General features: G+C 33.8%; 2 protein-coding genes across 3 annotated transcripts; both read right to left on the bottom strand.

The window, feature by feature from the left end:
• Window positions 1-2,409: 2,409 nt before the first annotated feature.
• LOC107821823 (small ribosomal subunit protein eS27w) lies at window positions 2,410-4,672 on the bottom strand. The gene is made up of 5 exons (XM_016648286.2): window positions 4,574-4,672; window positions 3,182-3,221; window positions 2,979-3,089; window positions 2,842-2,870; window positions 2,410-2,752 (listed from the first exon to the last, which is right to left on the bottom strand). Exons 2-5 carry the CDS (start codon window positions 3,182-3,184, stop codon window positions 2,608-2,610), a joined length of 288 nt encoding a protein of 95 aa, XP_016503772.1. The 5' UTR covers window positions 3,185-3,221; window positions 4,574-4,672; the 3' UTR covers window positions 2,410-2,607.
• A 6,406-nt stretch (window positions 4,673-11,078) lies between these two features.
• On the bottom strand, window positions 11,079-18,508 carry LOC107821811 (calcium-dependent mitochondrial ATP-magnesium/phosphate carrier protein 2). 2 transcript variants are annotated; one of them, XM_075243923.1, is made up of 4 exons: window positions 17,707-18,508; window positions 12,022-12,807; window positions 11,835-11,925; window positions 11,079-11,710 (listed from the first exon to the last, which is right to left on the bottom strand). In XM_075243923.1, exons 1-4 carry the CDS (start codon window positions 18,152-18,154, stop codon window positions 11,533-11,535), a joined length of 1,503 nt encoding a protein of 500 aa, XP_075100024.1. In that variant the 5' UTR covers window positions 18,155-18,508; the 3' UTR covers window positions 11,079-11,532. The 2 variants fall into 2 exon arrangements, with proteins under 2 accessions (XP_075100024.1, XP_075100025.1); XM_075243924.1 differs by having other exon boundaries at window positions 11,079-11,652.
• Window positions 18,509-21,174: the final 2,666 nt, after the last annotated feature.

The following is a 21,174-nucleotide window of genomic DNA, read 5'->3' as shown; positions in this document are numbered from 1 at the left end:
AAAATAACTAATTTATTTGAAGTCTATTTTTTTTAGCTTTGTAAGATGCAAAGTTATTTTTTATTACAATTGATTTCTTGTAATTATTCTTTTTCAGTTGATAATATAGCGAATTCGTTTAATATTTCTTGAGACATTGTTGATCTTAGGTAAGTTTAAATTATTTAACACTTTTAATTCAGAAAGTAAGTCTAAATCGTTAATATTAGATTGACTATTATATTTTAAGAAATATTGAATAATATAAGCTTCAAATTGTTTAAATGTATTGTGAAGTGAACTTAGCTTGGTCTACTGCATATAAGAAGCAATCAACTTTACAAGAAACTTTGTGATTATCGATATTCTTATCAATTTTTTTCTTTCTATAAATTACACCATTATCATTAAATTCGATTTCTACATTTTAGTGGTGAAAAATATTTTTTTTTATTGAGCAATATAATTAGTAATAAGAACCTTAAAACATAATAAATGAGAAAGAAACTTAATTTACTTACGATGGTGTCTGCACTCCCTATCTTACACTGTTAATGATAAAATTCATGTCTAAAGGTTCTATACATCTAAAACTTTTTATGTTTATATTTTTTTTAAATTCATCTTCTCAATATTTAGGGGAAACAAAAATATACCCTTGTAACTTATTTTTGCTAAAAATGGGTGCCCCAAATTTGGGGGTCTAAAGCAGTGGCCTAACTGGCTTCACCTTAAAGCCGGCCTTGACCTTAGTGAAGCTATCTAGTCAAACATGCACAAACCCATGGTTGTCTGTGGGTTATATATTATGATTATCCATGGTTGAGTGTTCATTTGATTGTGTAAATATTTTATAAACCGTTAAAAGTAAATGAACTAACAATACACTTCCCAATTCCATATATTTTTAGATTCTAAAGGCTGATAATATCTCCCAACCACTCAATGGATAGTCGCTATGGCCTATGGGGTTCCATTAGATTCTCCACAACAATAGTCAAATATTTTTATAATAGTTTTGTTGTTCTGAATATTTTTTATTATTATATTGAAGTATTGTTATAGAAAATATATATAACAATATAACATGAAAGATTGGTTTTAAAGAAAATTTAACTGTTATAATGAAATATTGATATAAAAGATAACTTTTACGGGGAGGTAGTGTTTGGGTAAACGAAGTGGACGGTGCAAAGTGATTGTAATCTATAAAGAGAAAGGCATATCTATATCTTCCATTATACCGTATTCTACTTTTTGAAGTTTGCTACTTGCTATATAATTGTTTGCATGTCCAACATTTTTCACGTTATTTTATCCTTTGAATTGCACCTTTATTAGGCACACTCCACTTCTCCACCTGTCAGCTAACTTTAGCTCTCATCTCTATTCTCCACCAATCGGTAGTTTTATACTTTTGTTTAATCTTTTGCTTTTTCTCCACACATGGAGAGTGAATAGGTCTCCTTGTCTTTAGTAACAATTTGCTAAGAGGGAGGACCCTCCAGATTTGTCGTTTCTTTATTATGGTGAGAAAGTCTTGGCTTCCACTGTCAATATATCTTGGACTCTGAGACTCAAAAGAAATGCAAAAAGAAGAGAAAGAAGCACAAAAAGATGTGGAGAAAGAAGAGAAAGAAGTATTTGATAAAAACCAAGGATGGGATGATAGTGAAGGTGACTTCAAACCATTCTGTGTAGACTATTAGCCTTCACTGCATCTGATCTGAGTGGATGCGAAGAACTCACAGGCAAGTCATAAAGGCAAAGGGAAGGTGATGCCTTTCTTCCAGGTCTTTTCTTTTACTGTTTTTTCATGCCCCTTTTGCACTGTTCAGCTGGATTTGAAGTCCCATTTTATATGTAATGTATGTTAATGTTGTGTTAAAATACTCTTTAAACAGTGTGTCATGTTGCCTTACTGCGTTACTATAAAACTAGTGGCGCTTACAAATATTCCTGGAAACTGTCCAGGTTAAAACCAGTAACTTGAACAAATAGACGTTACACAGCTTCAATCACACAAGAATTCATTAATCTCCTGTACATACTTCTTTATTCAGTTATACTCGATACCATAAAGTTGCGGTTAGTTTATAAGTACACATAACATCCCAAAAAGGTTTACCAAACATAGCTAGAAACATTCTGAGGCTTGGATTGAGTGAGTCAAGCTCCTGACGGATTCAAGCAATTTTCATGGCACATTGCACCAGTCAAAAGTAGAGTATAAACGTCGTGTTTATCTTGCAATAGAGACTCAAAGCAAGTTACTCGACTTAATTTTATCCAAAGGAACAGCCATGCGCTTCAAATTCAAAACAGGGCATATTTCTAGCATTAAACATGAATACCAAAAACATAAAAGCACAAACAAACATGGAGTATCTTCTGAAAAATGTTAAAATCAAGATCAGGAAGAAGATTAAGTAATGTTAAAATCAAGATCAGGAAGAAGATTAAGTACTTCAAAATGTGGTAAGAGTAATATGATTGCCAAAGTATTCATCAAAGTCAGAACTCAAAACAAAAAAGTACTACCGAGCAAAGGAAAAGTTCTCTTAACCAACTCATTCTTCAAAAACCTAATTTATAATGTCACAGCTTAACCAGAACCTCTAGCAAATATCAACCCACGACCATCATAGCCTTCTCTTTAACCCTAAAAGAGCATCCCTCAGTAAGTTTTGTGCGTCCACCAGTTGGCTGGCAGAGCACTTGCTGGCAGTTGGGGCATGTAACCACGGTTTGCGAGTGGCTGAAAATTGTTGTTCTGTAAAAGTTGGATCGATTATTAGTACCTTACTACTACATGGAAACTTATAACACGAGGAATTTAACCGCTCTTTTTCAGGAACTTACATTTGGAAGCAGCCTGGACATTTAACATCCTGCAACGGTTGATCAAAAGTTACACAAGCAAGGACAAAGACAAAAGGCATAAATCATATATATAGATCACAATCAAATCCAAAATATCAGTGATTAATGGTAGATACCAGAAAAGTAGAATCAGGTGATGGGACCAAACGCTTAAGCTTGTGCTTTTGCTTCTCAAGCTCAGCAGGAGGGTGAAGCAAGTCAATGTCGTTTGATATCTTTGGAATACCCTAATTAAGGCCACAGGAAAAGAACATGAAACCACAATTGCCAAGTAACTCATGTCAAAGTCCAAAAGAAAGAGATTCAAGTGGTCACTCACCATTTTGTCTTGGAGCTTTTGTCACAGATGTTGCAAGTTGCTGTCAATCAATAGAAACAAAGAAACGTGAGATATTATCTCTTTACACATTCATAAAAGCACTTGCAATAGTAAATAAAGGAGGGCCACGGAATCAACAAATCATGTCTTCAAGAAACAAAACAGCATGAAAGACATAACTCATCAATCACCAAGTGTGATCAGGTCTTGAACTACTTGGAGTCGAATCTTTTCCAACCGTTTCCCTATGTTCTAGCCCATTCCATAATGAGATGGAACCCCTTCCAGAGGCGAATCCAGGATTTAAGGTCTATGCTCCGTGTTGAAAGTATTGGGATCAGATGAACCCAGTACTCAAACGATGCATGCTCCCCTGCCCGTTGCCCACTTGACACCGCCTAATGAAATTGTTAATTCTTCACAGTGTAACAAGACTCTATGAAACAGCCTCTTGTAGAAATGCAGGGTAAGGCTGCGTACAATAGAACTTTGTGGTCCGGCCCTTTTCCGGATCCCGCGCATAGCGGGAGCTTAGTGCACCTGGCTGTCATTTTTTCACAGTGTAAAAATGAATATAACTCTCTTTTGGTATGAATAGGTCACTGGTCTAGGCATGCACACTCGACTGCTAATGTAGGACATGTAAATGTGAGTATGTCCCAACGAATTCAATGCTCATAGGAATACAGACTTGAACTGGTTATATGAAGCTTATAGGCAGAACCAGTTGGTATTACTTGCAAAACTGATAGGAATAAACTTGAAGGCTTGGTTGGTATTACTTGTCCCTTGTAATTACTTTCACAGTTTCACTTCCCTAGGAATATAACCATTATAACTACTGCGAGTTAAATATGATGAATTTCCTTTGAAGGCTCAAGAGATGAGAGACCTTTTGTTGTGCAACTCATACCAAAAAAGCCTCCTTACATGGCAAGTTTTGCACATTAATTTAGTTCATGACCGAAGTTTCAGTACTCTTTTTCTCCCTCAAACAATTTATCACAAAATTATGGCCACTATACATATATTATGCTTAAACACTTAAAAGAATAAAACCTTAGGAATCAACTTCAATATATCCCTATTTTATTAATAATCACGCATGCAAACTATCAGATAGAGACACTCAAAGAGACAGAGAAAAAAGTACATGTGGATATATGTATACTGTGATGCATATGAGGTGAAAAAGTCATAAACAAACACCGATAAAATTAAATTAAAAAGATCAATTTTTATCCTCGATAATGACAATACGAATACAAACAACAATTGAAAAAAGATAGTATTTCATAGTTATCAGATTATCGAACAGGAACCTTATCAGATTATCGAACAGGAACCAAAACGAAAAGCATAATTCACTGATGATCAGAACCCAGGAGTTACCTGTAACCCCCAACGCGGAAACCCTAGCTCAGTAGCACTGTTCCTTCTTTGCCTCTCTAGTAGAAAAGACAATTTATAGCTTACCGGGCCTCTAAGCTATTTGTGTAAGAGATTTTTACCAATATTTAATTTTAACTTAATTACAAATTGATATACAATTTACTAATTCTATATATTTTATTGACAAGTTAATATCCCTCAGTTATAGGGCTTTAATTGGCAATCAATCCTAAGCCTTCAGGTTTCTACCCACCCCACGGTACGTCTCTCAGCAATACACTGTATCCCAACCCCCAGCCCCACATAACCAATCACCAAAAATATATGGAATAACAAGTTTTGATCTTAAAGAGTCATGAATGAAGAGAAGTCATGAATGAAGAGAAGACATGAAAGTCCTACTATCAGTAACAAAAAATAACTAAGAACATAGTTGGCACAACTTTATTACTCTCTCATCGATAAAAATGGTCCAAAGTTTTGCATTATGTTGATTAATGAAGAGATTAAACCATTGGCACATGCATTGGGCATGGCACATATATTGATTAAACTGAGCATAAAAAATTTTATGCATTGATTAAACTAAGCATAAAGTTTTGAATTTAAACTCCATTGACAACCTTTAAGAAACTTCAAAGCTTTTAATTCGAAAATTGGGTTCGATTAAATCGTTATTTGTTTGGATCGGATGTTGTTGCAAATTATTGAGAATACTATTTGGAGTTTATATCTCAATTTTGAGGGAATTTGGTGAAGATTCGAGGTGGTCTTGGTTGGATTTTAAATTGAACCTTAAAAAATAAGACATAAGCAAATTGGGTATATTTTGTATGTGAGTGTAGAAACAGTCTACAAAATATCTACAACTTACATATTTATATACAAGTTGTATATAAAATATATGTAAATTGTAGTTTTTAACCAGATTCTGTGTAAAAAATATATATTTAAGTTGTAGATAAATTGTAGACTGTGACCAGATTTGTATATATTTTATAAAAGACCTTAGTTACTTTCTGTAAATATGAAAACTTAGATAAAATCGGGTAAATAAGTTTAAAATCTCGTATATATACGAAAAAGTCCATGTGTGTAACAATCCCATAATTTTTCGGCCCAACAATAATAAATATTGTAAATAACTTTTTTTTCCGAATAATACAATAAAAATATATAGCAAGTAAATCTTCTCAACAGATATATTTATTTACGAGTAAAAAGAATAAAGGGAAAGTTACACATTTGACCATCGGCTCAATATATAAAAATATTTACACTATATGTATAAAATATGAATATTGTATATATATATATATATATATATTACCGGCTATTATTTTCGAGAGATAGTTATATATTATAGTTTTCCCAACAAGAATAAAGCGTATGCAAGTCCAGTCTAATCCAAACAAGCTGTCAATATCTTGTAGCATTTGCTTCACAATTTAAGAAAAGTTTCATTTTTTTTAAAGACAAGAACGAGCTTCAATTAAATAAAATTAATTTTTACTTTCCTGGAGAAATTCTTCAGAATTTTTTTTCTTCCAAAAATGAAAAAACTTTGAGCAATTATTCACGATTTTGGAATACTAAAAAACTTCATTTAAGGTGTTTAGTTGAAAAACATTTTATAACAAACACAATGTCCCAACAAAAGAAATTGCTTTGAATGGCACGTGTTTTGCAGAGCTAGAATATGAAATAGGATTATTTTAGGTCTTAGAATCATACTAAATGATGGTAAGATTTAAACAAACAAAAAAAGAAACACTTTTTAGTTATTTTACACTTAAAGAACATGAGCCAAATTCAGTCTAGAAATGTTATAATAAAGTCTAAGTATAATAATGGAGCTTGAAAGACTAGTCACTTCTCTGAAGACCTTAAATCAACAAGGTAAAGTTCCAAAATAAAAGTAAAATATTATTCTTGGTAGGATTGTACATGGACCGGGTTGGTTCGGTTTTGAACCAACTATGTCGATTTGGATTGGTTCGGGTTTTCGAGATTTTTTGTTACTTAAATATTATTTCATTCTTACTTTGTTAAATATTTGATAAGTAAATATATATTTAGTAAAAATATAAAAAAATTGACAAACATATTATCGATTAAAATATTCTTATGGGAGAATTCTATTAGTAACACATAATAGTTATTTTTTTAGTTGTCTAACAATAATTTTTCGTTGATGTACACTTTTAGGTTAACCGAATTTAGTAATTAAACATAAAAATCAATATGATACATAAATATTAATAATCACTTCACATTCGAAAAAGATATAAGAATTTAATAGATCTTAACATATGATATGAATATGGAAGAACAAAGAGATAGACGCATTTCACTAACACTTGATAAGAAAGTGATCATACAACCCATTATTTAAGGTTAATAAATATGGAGCACTTCATATTCTATTAAAATTTATATCCCGTAAGCGAATTGCAAATATTTCTAGACATTTTTTTAAAGAAAATTCTATAAAAAGTCTTAAAAGTATATATAAAAATTATAATTTTATATGTCGGTTTGGTTTGGGTATTTTTACTCAATACCAAACCAAATCAAATCAAATCAAACCTAATCAGATTTTTTAATCGGTTTGGTTTAACTTTCGATTTGGTGTGATTTTCCGGTTCGGTTTGTACACCCTTAATTCTTGGTATAAGTTACTCCTATTTCTTTAGTGCTATTTGTAGTTAACTTTTCTTGAATTCGTAACATAACATCTATATTGAGAATACATAGATTAAATACAAAAAAGGTCAATTAATTGGCAAAATAGTAGGATTGTAAGATCACTTCCGTTCACAATTAGATTGAGACGATTTTACAATAATATATCTTTGATTTCCAAACGCCTTAAATTTCAGTAACTTAAATCATCCAATGATGCAATTCCAAACGAATTCAGACTTTATCTTTCTCAAATAACTCCCTCCCAACTACTAAATGAAAAGTTACATCATATCGTATGAACATTAAGATTTACGCCGTGACAAAGAAAATCATATCAAGTTCCTGGCTGCACAATTTTTAGTTGTTAAATGATAGACATGTAGAACACGAAAAGACTAGTGTAGAAACAAATGTTGATGGAGAAGACTAGTAAAACTTTGCTTAAAGTCTCCAAAATTTTAAATCCCCAAATCTTTATAAAAAGAAAACTGCATATTTTTGAAAAATAGAAATATTTTAGAAATTGAAATTAAATTACTTTATTTTTCATATTAGTGAATAAAGTTTTTTGCAACAAGATAAAGATAACATATTGCAAACACATGATTAACAGTTTATTAACTTATAATATTAATATGTGAAGTTATATGCCTTATGTCTTGTAACAATAATTATAAAAAAAAGTATTTGAAGAAAAAAGAAGTGAACACTAATTTTGCATATGTGTGTGCATAAATATAAATCATGTTAAAAGAGTTTTAAGACTTCTTTTTGCAATTTGACTTTAGATCAGTAATTTTATTAAGTCGATGTTGCCTATATGATCAACAACACATCATTCCTACAAAAGGTACCATCTCATGTACACGTCTTCCACATAATTCAAATAGTACAATCAAACCCAATCCTAAGGGGGTATTTCCCCTACATAAAGTTAGGCAAGATACTTATGTCAAAGAAGTTAAATCAATACTCTAAGAAACCCTTCTCATGTGAAATAACCTCAGAACGGCTCGAATCTATCCAAAATAACTTAATATCATAAATAAAAACCATAGGACACAATTTCGGATAATAAAGTTTCGATCTTTAACGAAAATCAAAAAGTCAACCCCCGGGCCCACACCTCGAAACCCGATAAAACTTAAAAATTTCACACTCATTCCGATAAGAGTCCAATCATACCAAAAACCATTCAATTTTGACCTCAAATCAGCCTTCAAACCATCAATTTATTCTTTAGAAAGTTTTTACTAAAATCCTCAATTTTTCCAATTCAAATTATTAATCAAACACTAAAATCGAGGTTGGAATCATGAAATAATAACAAATCCAAGTCAAAAGTACTTACCCCAATCCAAGTAGTAAAAACCCTCTCCAAAATCGCTCAAAACCGAGCTCCAAAACCTTGTGAGAAAAAGTAACTAAATTCTGAAACAAGAAAAAATATACAGCAACTGTCCCAGCTCTATTCAAGTCCTAGATGATCTCGAAACTTACGTTTGATAATCCCAACACGATCCTTGCGAGATTCCACCTAAGATAGCCTCTTGAATCACCCGATTTGGTCTTAAAATGAGGGAGATATGATGTTTTGAAGTTTTAAAAGAAATCTGAAACATTCAATAGTATGCAAGATAAAAAAAATTAGCAATAAGAAAATTTTCGTTTTAGCACACAAAAATCTCGCGGACACAAACTATATATGCATTTCAATCATAAAATACATCATGAACCTAGTCGCGCACTCAAAACACCAAAAATAGATCATCTTGATCCGATATTGACCATGGTCAAACTTCAAATCCTTAACTTAACTAGTTTCTCAACCAATGTTCCAAAATACACCCGAGACCTTCGGGACCCCATCCAATTATACCAACAAGTATAAATACATCATACAAATTTATCCAAAACCTCAAAACACCCACGGAAATATCATAACAAAGAATCGAGGCTCTAACCGAATAAAATTTCTCTTAAGTAGTTAAATCTTCATTCTTTCAAAAGAGTGTCTGAATCACACTTAAACACTCCGGACTACTTTAAAATTTTGCAAACAAGTTCAATTCAACTATATAGACCTATCCAAAGTCTCGAAACACCAATTGAAGTCCAATAATATCAAAGTCAACTCTTTGGTCAAACTTATGAACTCTTAAGTTCTTCAAGTTGCCAACTTTCGACAAATAGTGACAAATTCTTCTAGCAACCTCCGAAACCAAATCCGAACATATGTACAAGTCCAAAATCATCATACGAACCTATCAAAATAATCAAAATCCGATTCCGAGTCCGTTTACCCAAAAATCAAATCTTGGTCAACTCTTCCAATTTAAAGCTTCTAAAATGAGAATCATTCTTCCAATCAATCACGAACCACTCGAAAACCGAAACCAACCATACACGCAAGTTATAATACATAATATGAAGCAACTCAAAGTTTCAAACCACCGAATGGAATGCTAAAGCTCAAAACGACTGGTCGGATCATTACATTCTCCCCCATTTAAACATATATTCGTACTAGAACGTGCCAAGAGTCGTTCCAAAGCCATCAAATCGCCATATAACCTCACCATACACATAATCATGGAGATATATATATCACTATATACCAGAAACAAGAAGACCATAACCAAGGCACAATCAACTATTCAACATCCCAAGAGCAATCTCGCTCAAATTTCGCTACAAAGCGCAAACATAACCGCAGCGTATGTAAATAGTCAACAGTACCACAACCCGTCTTGACATAGGAGAGTAACTCATAGAACACATCAGAACACGAATAAGGTCAACTCTAACCGATGACACCACCTGCTACAATAACTGTGATGAGTACACAAGTCTAGCCCGGTGGAGAATATACATTCTCATTAGGCCTACCAATTAATTTTGGTCCTTCCAAAATGTGAATAGCCTCCGAAAAGCCCACAATAGCATATCTATAGCACATCATCAGTCGCCAACCTCTTAGCATACCTTTACCGTCTGCAACCATGGAATAAGTTGCCTCTGAAAAACTTCTTAATCCATCGCTACTGTAAAATATGTATGTTGAAATACTAAAGTCGTCCAACAATGAAAAGTCAATAATATTTACCAAAAGAAATCTCAAAAATAGCGAGAAATTTAAAAATAAATGTAAATGATATTGTGACCATAGAATCGCTTATGAGCTACCAAATCCCTCTTGAAGTAATTGCTATCGAAATGCTTGTTGCACTCTATACACTTGGGTTGGTCTCGGGCGGGCAGATTACAGGGGAGTGATTCTCTTTCACGTTTATTAAGGGCATTGTAGTTTGTAATTTTCATTCCATACAATAATGTCAAGATGTGAAGAATTTTTAAGGGCTTTAAATATTGTGACCCGTAGAGAAATGGTTTACGGTGAAATTGTGCAAAATTTTGATGTAGTTTCTATTTCTTATGCTTCTATTATATAGATTATAATTTATAACAAATTTCGATGTTTCATTGAATCCAAAATCTCTAAATGTAAATCTTTTCTAAATATATTTATTTAGCCAGTAAATACGCAAAAAGAATAAAGGGCTTTTTTCACTTTTAACCCGCGCCAAAAAGTATTCACATTCGGTAGCCGAAAAAATATATAAAATTTAAATAATTTTTTTATATAACATACGATATATATATATATATAGAAATTCAATTTCTTGGAAGAAACTATTTAGAACCTTTTTTTGTTTTCCAAACAATGAAAAAACTTGGAATAGTTTTCAGTATTTTGAAAAACTAAAATAATTTAATTCTAGGTGTTTAGTTCAGAAATAGTTTACAACAAAACACGTTGTCCCAACAAAAGAAAAAGTTTCCTCTTTACCAGCACTAATACTTTAATTACAACAGTTTCATTTGCACCTAAAGCCTACATAAAGAAGGGCAGAGAGCAGAACCTCACTCCCATGCTATCATCCATATAGCAAAAAATTTCAAGGTCTACATCTCACTGTATTCATTTTGCATTTACTTGGCAAAAGTGTAGAAAGGATATTTCCAGTAGCTCAGGCATACATTGTAAAGAAGGACTATTCTCAATTGCCAACGTAGTCATTTGTCGGTTGAATCTGAAGAAGAAAACTCTATAACTATAATCCCCGTCGATATCCAATGGGGACTCAAAAATCAAGTGTATGATTCTGAAAATCATATCACCAATGAGCTAAATAATCTTATTTATCATCATCATCATCCTCCTCAGGATCAGCAGCTTGAACCTCAGTGTGTCGCCGACTCTATACCAGCTAATCAAGATCTAAACTCTTTTTCATCGATTCATACACGAGATAAGTTATGCTTGCTGCTGGTACAACTTTTAGAAGATTTGGGAAAAGTCCTTTGTAGAAGCCCCTGAAACCTTCACGCTGAAGCGTTTTGCGGAACACATCAGACATACCTTCATATGCAGCATCAGCTTGCATTCTAGCAAGAATACAGATTAAGAGAAAAAGAACGGCCATCACATGATAAACCGAGAGCTACACGGTCCAAATAGGAAAAAAAAAATCACAGTTGTTGCACCCCAAGAATCTAAATGCAGATTTACCTGGTTCGAACAACCTGCAAAGGATAAACACATGTTGCTCCGAGGGCTCCTGAAATTGTCCCACAACCCAGCTGCACGAGAGGGCCGGCTTCTGCATCAAATGCACAATTCTTAGAAAAATTACATTTCATTATCTTGGAGAAAATAGGTAGTAGCAATTGAAAAGGAACAAGTTAAAGAGCCGTACCACTATCATGAAGAATATAAATCTTTGACAAATCCTTTAAAGTCTCATAGGCAGCCAAATCAATGCCTGCATAAGGGATGATTCCAAGTAACGATGGAACCAATCCTCTATAAAATGCTCGAGGTCCCTCCTGTACCCAAATATCTTTTGATAGTTTTCGCAGATTAGGAACCTTTCCACCCTCACATGCATGAGTCTGTAATCGAGTTTTAACGAGATCCATCGGATAGATAGCAGTTTGTGCTACTGCACCTGCCATTCCACCCGCCACAAGACGACCAGAAGTTCCTATATCTCTTTGGTCTTGACCCTTGGCACGACCAATAACATTTTTCAAGGTTTCATAAGCGTAGAACTTGATTGCACTTTCAGGTGCAACCTTCATCACATTTAACCCATTGCCACGGAAAAACCCCAATAAACGACCTTCCTTCCATATGCTTTTGACTGCAGGACCAATTGAAGCACGAGTAGTCTGCACTTGTAAAATGACCTTTAGGCGATCAAGAGGTGCTGTGGCAGTACGAGAAGCAGCTCCTGCAACACCCCCTGCGATCAGGTATTTGGATGCATGAACATGCTTACTGATGCCTTCCGGAATGACTGCCTGCTCCCCAATATCAACAAGACATACCCTCTCCAAGTATTGGTAAATATTCTCAATTGTGGCCTCATGCGGATAGAGTAGAAGAAAATCCCTCCATTCCTCAAAAGTGATAATTCCATTATTATCTTTATCCACATGCTCCACAAAACGTGCAAGTTCATCATCATCTAATTCTATTCCTGCAAGAAAGAAACTGCCCTAGCTTATAAGAGGAAGACAACTAAAGAAATGGAAATGTGTATGGAGAACTCTTCTAGCCAGAAAAATAGATTCTGAAAGATGGGAATCACATAGCAAAATAACTGAGGAATAGCAGAGGAGAAATTAGCATGTAGATATTAAATGGATGAACTAATTTGTTGTGCAAACCCCTTTAACGGGCCACCCGTTTATTGAGGAAGCATGAAACTAAAAAAAATACTTGTTCCGCAGACGGAGAGAAAAATGGACCAGGAGAGCGGGGTAACTTAATACATGACAGGGAAGCCAAAATATACTGAGAAGCCGTAAGCTTTGTGTCACAAAATTTAACAAGGCCAATCAGTAACATAAATTACAGGACAAAGTATCAACAGAGTCATACAGAAAACTAACAATAATAAAGCAAATTTTCTGAATCTGTTAGAAAAATGGACATAAAAAGAAAAGGAATTATGACAAGAAGCACCGTTTGAAGGACTTAATTGTCAGGCACCTTACCAAATTTCTTGCACAAGAAATCTCTCAATTTCCCAAAATTAATTGGGAAGCTCATACAAGGATAACACTTTGTTCTACCCTGCAAATTCAGGACCAATTAAGCTCGAATAGAAGCGCCATTTGCATTGAAAAAGTTTTTAAAAATCAAATATCTAACATCTTGTATGGTTTGGAAAAAAATCTTGTTTTTGGAAGAAAAAAAAACAACCAAAAAAGCTTTTCAAGAAACAAAATTAATTTAAGCACAACAACCAGTTGAAATTAAGGATCAAACCTTATTGGTACACTGACAGTAGTCCCAAGTTTATCAAATGTCTTTTTAGTTAGTTTAGAGATTTGTGAGTCAGTTCGGGATAAGCACGAGAGTTAGAGAATCTCTACTATTTGAGAACATTTATTTTAAGAGACAAATTATTGAGTATTAGAGTGAAACCGGCCCAAATGAAGCCAAATGGGTATGGAGCAAGGCCTATAGTTGTGTTGTTTTGTTCATTATTTTCAAAAACCGATCGATACACAATTAATTTGCCCGATGCTTACATAAGTTGTTTCAAAAAAACAAACCAGAAAATTATCCAAACACCATCTCTTGACCCGATTATGCTGCCAGCTTCATTACATAACTGCAATCTAAAACTCATCTAAGCCTAATTCTTTGTCTAGAGCACGGGAAGGAAAGAAAGAGTTGAAAGAACTAATTTCATTGTAAAGAACATAATGTAACTCAGTATATGCGTTGACAATCTACTCTGCATATATTTCCAAATCTAAGAATTGTAAAGATTCCTCGAGCACTATTCCATAAATAGCCATATCTGAATCCAAATTAGCAACTAGAAAAATTGATTTAGTCACAGGTACCACAAAAGAAATGCAAGAGCATCATCAAATCAGACTAACAGCGGTGAAACAGTAGTAGCTGAATTGAAGAAAAATCAGAAGCCATCTGAACTTAGAAAAGTGAGCACCTTGGTGCCGCAAACAAATAAACATTAACATCGTGCTCATTCGAAAGCAAAAAACAACTAAAATAGCATAATGCATCATTTTGCTCTGAAGTGATTTTACACAGATGTACTCATTTTACCTTGTTTAAACTGCATTCAAGTGTATCACAATGACAAGTCAGCTAAGAAGGGCAACTTATCCCACTCAAAAAAAAAGGATAACAAGGATTATGATAATCAAGTGATAAGGTATGATGAGCAGATAACTTGCCCTCATAAATGTCACCAAGATACTTATTCCAAAACTACAACAACAACCCAGTATAATCCACTAGTGAGGTCTGGGGAGGGTAGTGTGTACGCAGACCTTACCCCTACCTTGGGGTAGAGAGGCTGTTTCCGATAGACCCTCGGCTCCCTCCCTCCAAGAACTCCTCCCCACCTTGCTCTTTGGGTGACTCGAACTCACAACCTCTTGGTTGGAAGTGGAGGGTGCTCACCATTAGAGCAACCCACTCTTGTCACTTATTCCAAAACTAAAGGCTTCAAATATCATCTTACAAGAGAAATTGATGATACCAGTTAAAGAAAATGCCATAAGGTTGGGATTATAGGAGTAATTCTTTTTGTTGCCATTCTCAAAAAAAAAATGCCATAAGGCAAGGAACTTATGACTTCAGAAATCAAATCGCATCTACTGGATAAATGAATAATGAGATTCAGTGTGGAGGAAGATAGATTGCGGCAGCCTCTGATTGCAGCCAACACAGAGTCGAAGCTCAAATATGGTGCACGAGAACAAGTTAGGGAAACAAATCCCCTACACAATATCTGGTGCTTATGTAAGGAATAAACTAGGAGATAATATGAGGAAAAATCACTTTTTGATTGTTTTTGATGAATAGCCTGTTTGGACAAGCTTCTAAAATAAGCCTATTTTGAGAAGTGTTTTTTCTCAAAAATACTTTTTCCATAAGTGCTTTTGGCGAGAAACAGTTTGGTTTGGTTAATTAATTTGAAAACACTTCTGAACAGCAATTAGTGATTGGCCAGCTTTTAAAAAGTGCTTCTAAGTGTATTTTTCTCAAAAGTGCTTTTCAAAAAAGTGTTTTTAAGAATAAGCTACTTTTTTCGCTTCTCCAAAACTGCTTCTGCTTCTACTCAAAAGTACTTTTTTTCCTTCTAAAAGCTTGGTCAAACGCTACAACTTAGGGGAAAAAAGCTTTGGGTTTGGAGAAGCTTGGCCAAACAGGTTATAAGTCACTTCTTGATTGTCGTGCAGATTTTATACCATAATTGCTTGCACACCTTTTTTTGTATGTGTAATCAAGGCGATGTAAATGGCTTATTGAATTTTATTAATTTCTAAAACTCCATAGACTTGTAATTTCATAAAGTTATGGTAGCACCCTTGTGGGGCCCTCATACTGTTGTGATTAAAGTACATTATTCATCAAAATACAAATAAATAAACTGAGAAATGCCAAACCAGACTAGTGGATCAGCATTCTAAAGTTACTCATTGAGTTTGTCTCAGACAATCAATACTCCACCCCCACCCCCACCCCCACCCCACCCGGGTAAAGAGGCTCAACAATTCAGCCACCAATTTCAGAACCAAATTCAGCAAAATGCCAAGAACGGAACCACAATCTCCAGTGCCCCAGAATTAGCCACAAAAAATACTTAAATATCCAGATCTAGGAAAATTTACAAGATGAGGAACTTATGAAACAAACAAATTAATTTGAGATGCAAGCTTATCATGAAACTTTTTATTTTCCTAGTCTCAACAGCTAGTATCAGAGTGAGAAGAGAATTTTGTATAGGGATTGAAGATGTGAGCATCATTGATACATCCAAGCATAGATGCATATTCGTTCTGTTCACATATATGGGTATTAATGCCTAATGTCACTATTCATACTTACAGACAACTATTCAAGCACAAGACACTGTTCACTGTATTTGTTTTGAAATTTTAAGAATAAAGTGTAAGGTGGACAGGTGTTTTCAAAGGCGAAAAGCGAAAAAAGCATCAAGGTTTTTCGGGGATTTAAGCGTAAAGCGCAAATAAAGCGTTGGCTTTAGTGAATAAGGCGCAGTGAAGAAGAAAACAAAACAAAGTTTGATAAGGAAAAAAAAAAGATAAAAAATATATATGTAACTCAAGAATAATAATTATATGCATAAATAACACATCGAAATTTGAAAATTTTTACTACTAAGTGAAATATTTATTAGTTAATGTCGGCTCTTCAGGACAAGGCCCATTAATGATGAGGCATGTGCGGTGCGCCTTGGTATTTGCACCAAAGTGTCGGCTAAGTGAAGCGCTAAGACTGTTTTGCGCCAAGCTTCAGAGCTTAAGCGCGCTTCAATTGAGCCTTTGACAACACCGAGGTGGACAGGAAATATATAATCCCTATATGCCTAATCATTTGTGAGATTACGATGGATAGAAGATGATGAGATCCCTCTACTACGACTTGACATATCTACTCAACGACAGAGGTTTATACAGTGGTGCAACTAGTGGAAGACGTGTTCGAATGTGATGTCGAGATCGCGGAGAAAATTTCCAGATTAAGCTTCTTAAGAGGAAAAGTTCGAGTACTGCAACACAAGAAAGTTCTACATAAGAGCTAGGTGGAAGGAAGCTTGGTGCATTAGGTACATGAGGAAAGTTTCTTCTTTTGGTAGTAAAATCTCTCGATGATACATGAGAGTTGAGACTTACATGTTGATATTGGTGCAACAAGTGCATAATTTGAGAAGGATTTTCCACGTAAAATCTCGGTTTCATTCATTTGTATATTCTCATTAACTAACTGTGGTTATTTTTCCTGTGGGTATCACTGGACTCAACAAGAGGTATCAGAACACTGCACACTGACATGCCACAAACTTCCAACAAGTCCAGCTTGGCAGCTGATCACTTAACTTCAACTTGCGCAGCAAAGCCATTCAAGGTTCAAAAACTTCCAAAAATGAATCTGATCAAACAATCAGGACTTATCACACTAGTTCTAAGACCTCAACAATGCAAATTCTCATAAGATAGATTTTTGTATTCCTTTTATGAACCACAACAGACAGTTCTACATCCACACCACTTATCCTCCCAATGATTAAAAAAAAAAAAAGCAGTATCATAACTACTCCCTCCCTTTCATTTATATGTTAGTAAGAGATTTTTGAATATTGTGGTCTTAAACTTAAGATGTGTATAATGCACCAAAATGCCCTTTGAATCTTGTGATCTTAAACATGTCATAGTCCATACTGGAATTAAAGAGTTACTAATTATAGGAAGTGGCATTCTTTTCTAAACAAACTAAAAAGGAAAGTAAGACACATAAGCTGAAACAGAGAGAATATTCTATGAAACAGGAACTTAAAGGGCTTAAAAAGAATTGACAGTAAAAGTACCAGCTTTTACAAGGGCATCCCACAGTTCTTCAGGCAAGATGCAACCATTATGCTCCACATCAATAGCCTCAAAAATCCCATACAGTTCCATTTCTTTATCATCCATATATTTTCTAAACTCCTGATAATCCACCCTCCCATCCTTATTAGCATCACATGCCTTCAATAATTCTTTAGCAAACTTATATTCAGCTGGAATTTGCATAGCAGACAAACCCTTTTCGATTTTTACATAATCCAAGTAGCCCGCATTGTCCGAATCGAAAAAACTGAACAAACTTCTGATTCTTGACTCCCTTTCTTCTTTGGTCTCACCTAGTGCTGATAAAACATGGTCCATTGAAACCGGGCCGGGGTTCTTCACCGGGTTGCAACATCCGGGCCGGTCCTTTGTACCCATTCCCGGAAAATTCACATGCTCCACGGCGGCCTTTCCAGCCACTGACATGCCCAAATATTGGTTCTGGATTTCTTTACAGCATATGCAAAAAGATTGATTTTTTTTTATGGATCTTTTATAATTATAGATCTAATAGGGAAAAAAGAACGCTACTTTGAAGAAATAGATTGCTTACAGTGAGCAAAAGGAAATGGGTGTTATTGGAACTTGGAAGAGGGGAGAAGAAGAGAATATTTGTGGAGGATCTTCTTTGAGAGAGATCCGATTAATTGACCCGGTTTGCTTGTAGTTAGTTTTCGGGTCAAATTTTGAAGTTTCTTTCTTATGTATAAAAAAGGTCACAAATTTGTGCATCACGTGTTTATTCCTAATTAAATAATTAATTTTAAGAATCAATAAATCAAAGTAAAAATATACATATATCTTATATTTATTGAATTGGCATAAATACTTGATGTGTGCTAACTAATTTAAGATTAAAATATATAGTTTTCTTTTTCTTCAAGTCAAACAAAAAAGAAGAAAAAATCAAATGGCCGAGTTCACACAGATGCATAAATGGTCAATTTTAATTTTTCCAAAAGAGTGTGGAGTTTTCTTGATGCTTTCCTTTTCATGCCGTAATTCACAAGCTCAGTTTCGAAACTTTCTTACCGAAAAAATTATAATATTAAAAAATGTTTACCCATATTGCATTTTGGTGTTATATATATTCCAAAAAATTGTGTATGCATTTTATCTCATATTATGATCCAAAAGAAGACTTCGAATTTCTCAACTATAAAACTCCTAACAAAAAAAAAAAGGAATTATAAAGTTTTTATGGAAAGTATATTTCTCAATTGGAATTAGCAAAATATACTGATGAGAATTAACCGGATGTTTACCATGAGACTGTACTGAAAGTTACTAAAACATATAGCAAAAATCAAATCCGATTATATCGGGCAAACCATCGACTCTACAATCTACATTGGAAAATTAAAACGCTAAGAGTATTAAAATATTATTAAGGAAAAAAATAATTTTCTATTACACACGTTACACTTCTCCTCGTAAACAATTTGTCTTTGAAACATATGAATAATGAAGAATTAGCTTGACTAATAACAACTTGTTTGGATGGCTGTTACCAATTGTATTGTATCGTCTTGTTACTTTAGATATAATGTTTGTTTTAATTGTTACTTACTAAATTTTATTGTATCGTATCGTTAAATGCATCGTTATATAACGACGAAAAGTGTCACTTTATGGAACGACAGATTTGGCGTGGTGTGTTGTTACTTTGCCTTTTTCTCTCATTTTACCCTTCCTTATTATTAAATAATCATATTTTATCATTTACCTTACTTTTTAATACAATAATTCTACTATGTATCATATTTTTCCTTAGTAATGTTACAAGTCAGATGCGTATCCAAAATTTTGACAGGATGGGTGCACTATTAAGAAGAGACGGATCCGGAATATAAATTTTGTGGGTTCAACCTTTAGTTCTTACGATTGCGCACCCATTACACTTTTGGAATTATAAGTTCAATTTTTTTAAAATAGTAATTTTCTTATATTTATATCTATTTTTCATTAAAAATATTGGGATCAGTTGAACCCATTGACTATATGCTACATCATACACTACTACTAGTTATAATATACATATTTTGTTTAATCATATAAGATTTTACAGCGACAAAAGAAGAATAGGAATTTCAATCTGTGAAAAATTTGAAGAATAAATTAAACAAAAAAGAAATAAAAAGAAAAAGTACTTAATTAATACGCAAAAAATAACGCCACACACGCACATCTCCCGTGGGTGTCTAGTTCTAGAAAAAAGAGAGAGAAAAAAAATAACAAGATTGATATAAGATTTGAACTCACAACCTCACCTAGAGAGATACACCCAATAACCATCATATCATAAGTAATACTTTGAGCATGGATGCACACACATATATTTAAAAAGGAATTAAAAAAATATACCATTACTATACATGATTTAGGGAGGGGAGCATGAGTTCATGTGCCCGATGTAAACCCCCTAGATACGCTCCTTTTACAAGTTTATATTTAATACTATTAGTGCGGGACACCATGAAACGACGACAAACGATATAATCGATTCAAATATTATATTTCTTAAACAATACAGTACAATACATTATAAAACGACATGTAACAACGACCCAAACAAGTTGTAAGAGCTTTCTGGATTAAAAGCTAGTTTTATTTCTCTTTTCCACAAAAAGAGAAGATCGCCAAGAAAAAGATGAAACGCCCAGTTACATCGACTAGCATTAATTTAGCTTTGTTACAAAGTGTGAGAGTCGTGCAGAAAACGCAGCAACAGTGGACCAATGGCAGGATTGCAGATGGCGTACAACGTGCTAAACGCTTTAGGTGTAATAAAGACGATATTTTTCGCAACAACTCGGTCCTAATTATTTGAGCTCTTAATGTCAATTTTCATTTTAAATTGTGATTTTCCAACCAACTTGCCCGTACCAAACGGACACATAAGTAAATCGCTTAATACTTTTGCAGTTTAAGAATAGTAATCCCATAATAGAATTTGTAATTATATCTATCCCATATTTGATTATTGACTACTAGTGTTTAAGGGATAAATTTTATATCAAATGATAGCATTAGTTATCCCATATACAAAGTGAAATAACTAATCCTACGGGATAATCCAACCATGAGATATTCTTTTCCATCCCACAATTGAACCACAACCTCTTACGGCTTGTTTGGATGGTTGTTATGTATTATTTCATAATGTATAGTATGGTATTATATTTTATTGTATTATATTGTACTGTACAGTATCGTTTTGATATATACAATGTTTGGATAGATTGTATTGTTTGCCGTCGTTTCACGATGTCATGCACCAATAATATGAAAAATAAACTTGCAATATAATAAATAAAAAAAGGTAAAGTACGAGGTAGAATTATTACATAAAAAAGTACGATAACAAACAAAATATAATTATTTAATAATAAGGAAGAGCATCAAATCGGACGTTGCATAAAGTGGAGCTTTTCGTTGTTATATAA

This window comes from Nicotiana tabacum, chromosome 22 (assembly GCF_000715075.1).
Source record: "Nicotiana tabacum cultivar K326 chromosome 22, ASM71507v2, whole genome shotgun sequence".
In the NCBI taxonomy this organism is placed as follows: Eukaryota; Viridiplantae; Streptophyta; class Magnoliopsida; order Solanales; family Solanaceae; genus Nicotiana; species Nicotiana tabacum.
Note: the sequence above shows the minus strand (reverse complement) of the source record. Positions and strands in the feature narration are given on the sequence as shown.

Coding starts and splice junctions, on each gene's coding strand:
- LOC107821823 (XM_016648286.2), bottom strand. Junction 2,871..2,978: donor CACCTGATTCTACTTTTCTG/GTATCTACCATT, acceptor CAACCGTTGCAG/GATGTTAAATGTCCAGGCTG. Junction 2,753..2,841: donor TGTCCAGGCTGCTTCCAAAT/GTAAGTTCCTGA, acceptor CAACTTTTACAG/AACAACAATTTTCAGCCACT.
- LOC107821811 (XM_075243923.1), bottom strand. CDS start 18,154: ATGTCAGTGGCTGGAAAGGCCGCCGTGGAGCATGTGAATTTTCCGGGA. Junction 11,926..12,021: donor TTATATTCTTCATGATAGTG/GTACGGCTCTTT, acceptor CATTTGATGCAG/AAGCCGGCCCTCTCGTGCAG. Junction 11,711..11,834: donor TTGCAGGTTGTTCGAACCAG/GTAAATCTGCAT, acceptor TATTCTTGCTAG/AATGCAAGCTGATGCTGCAT.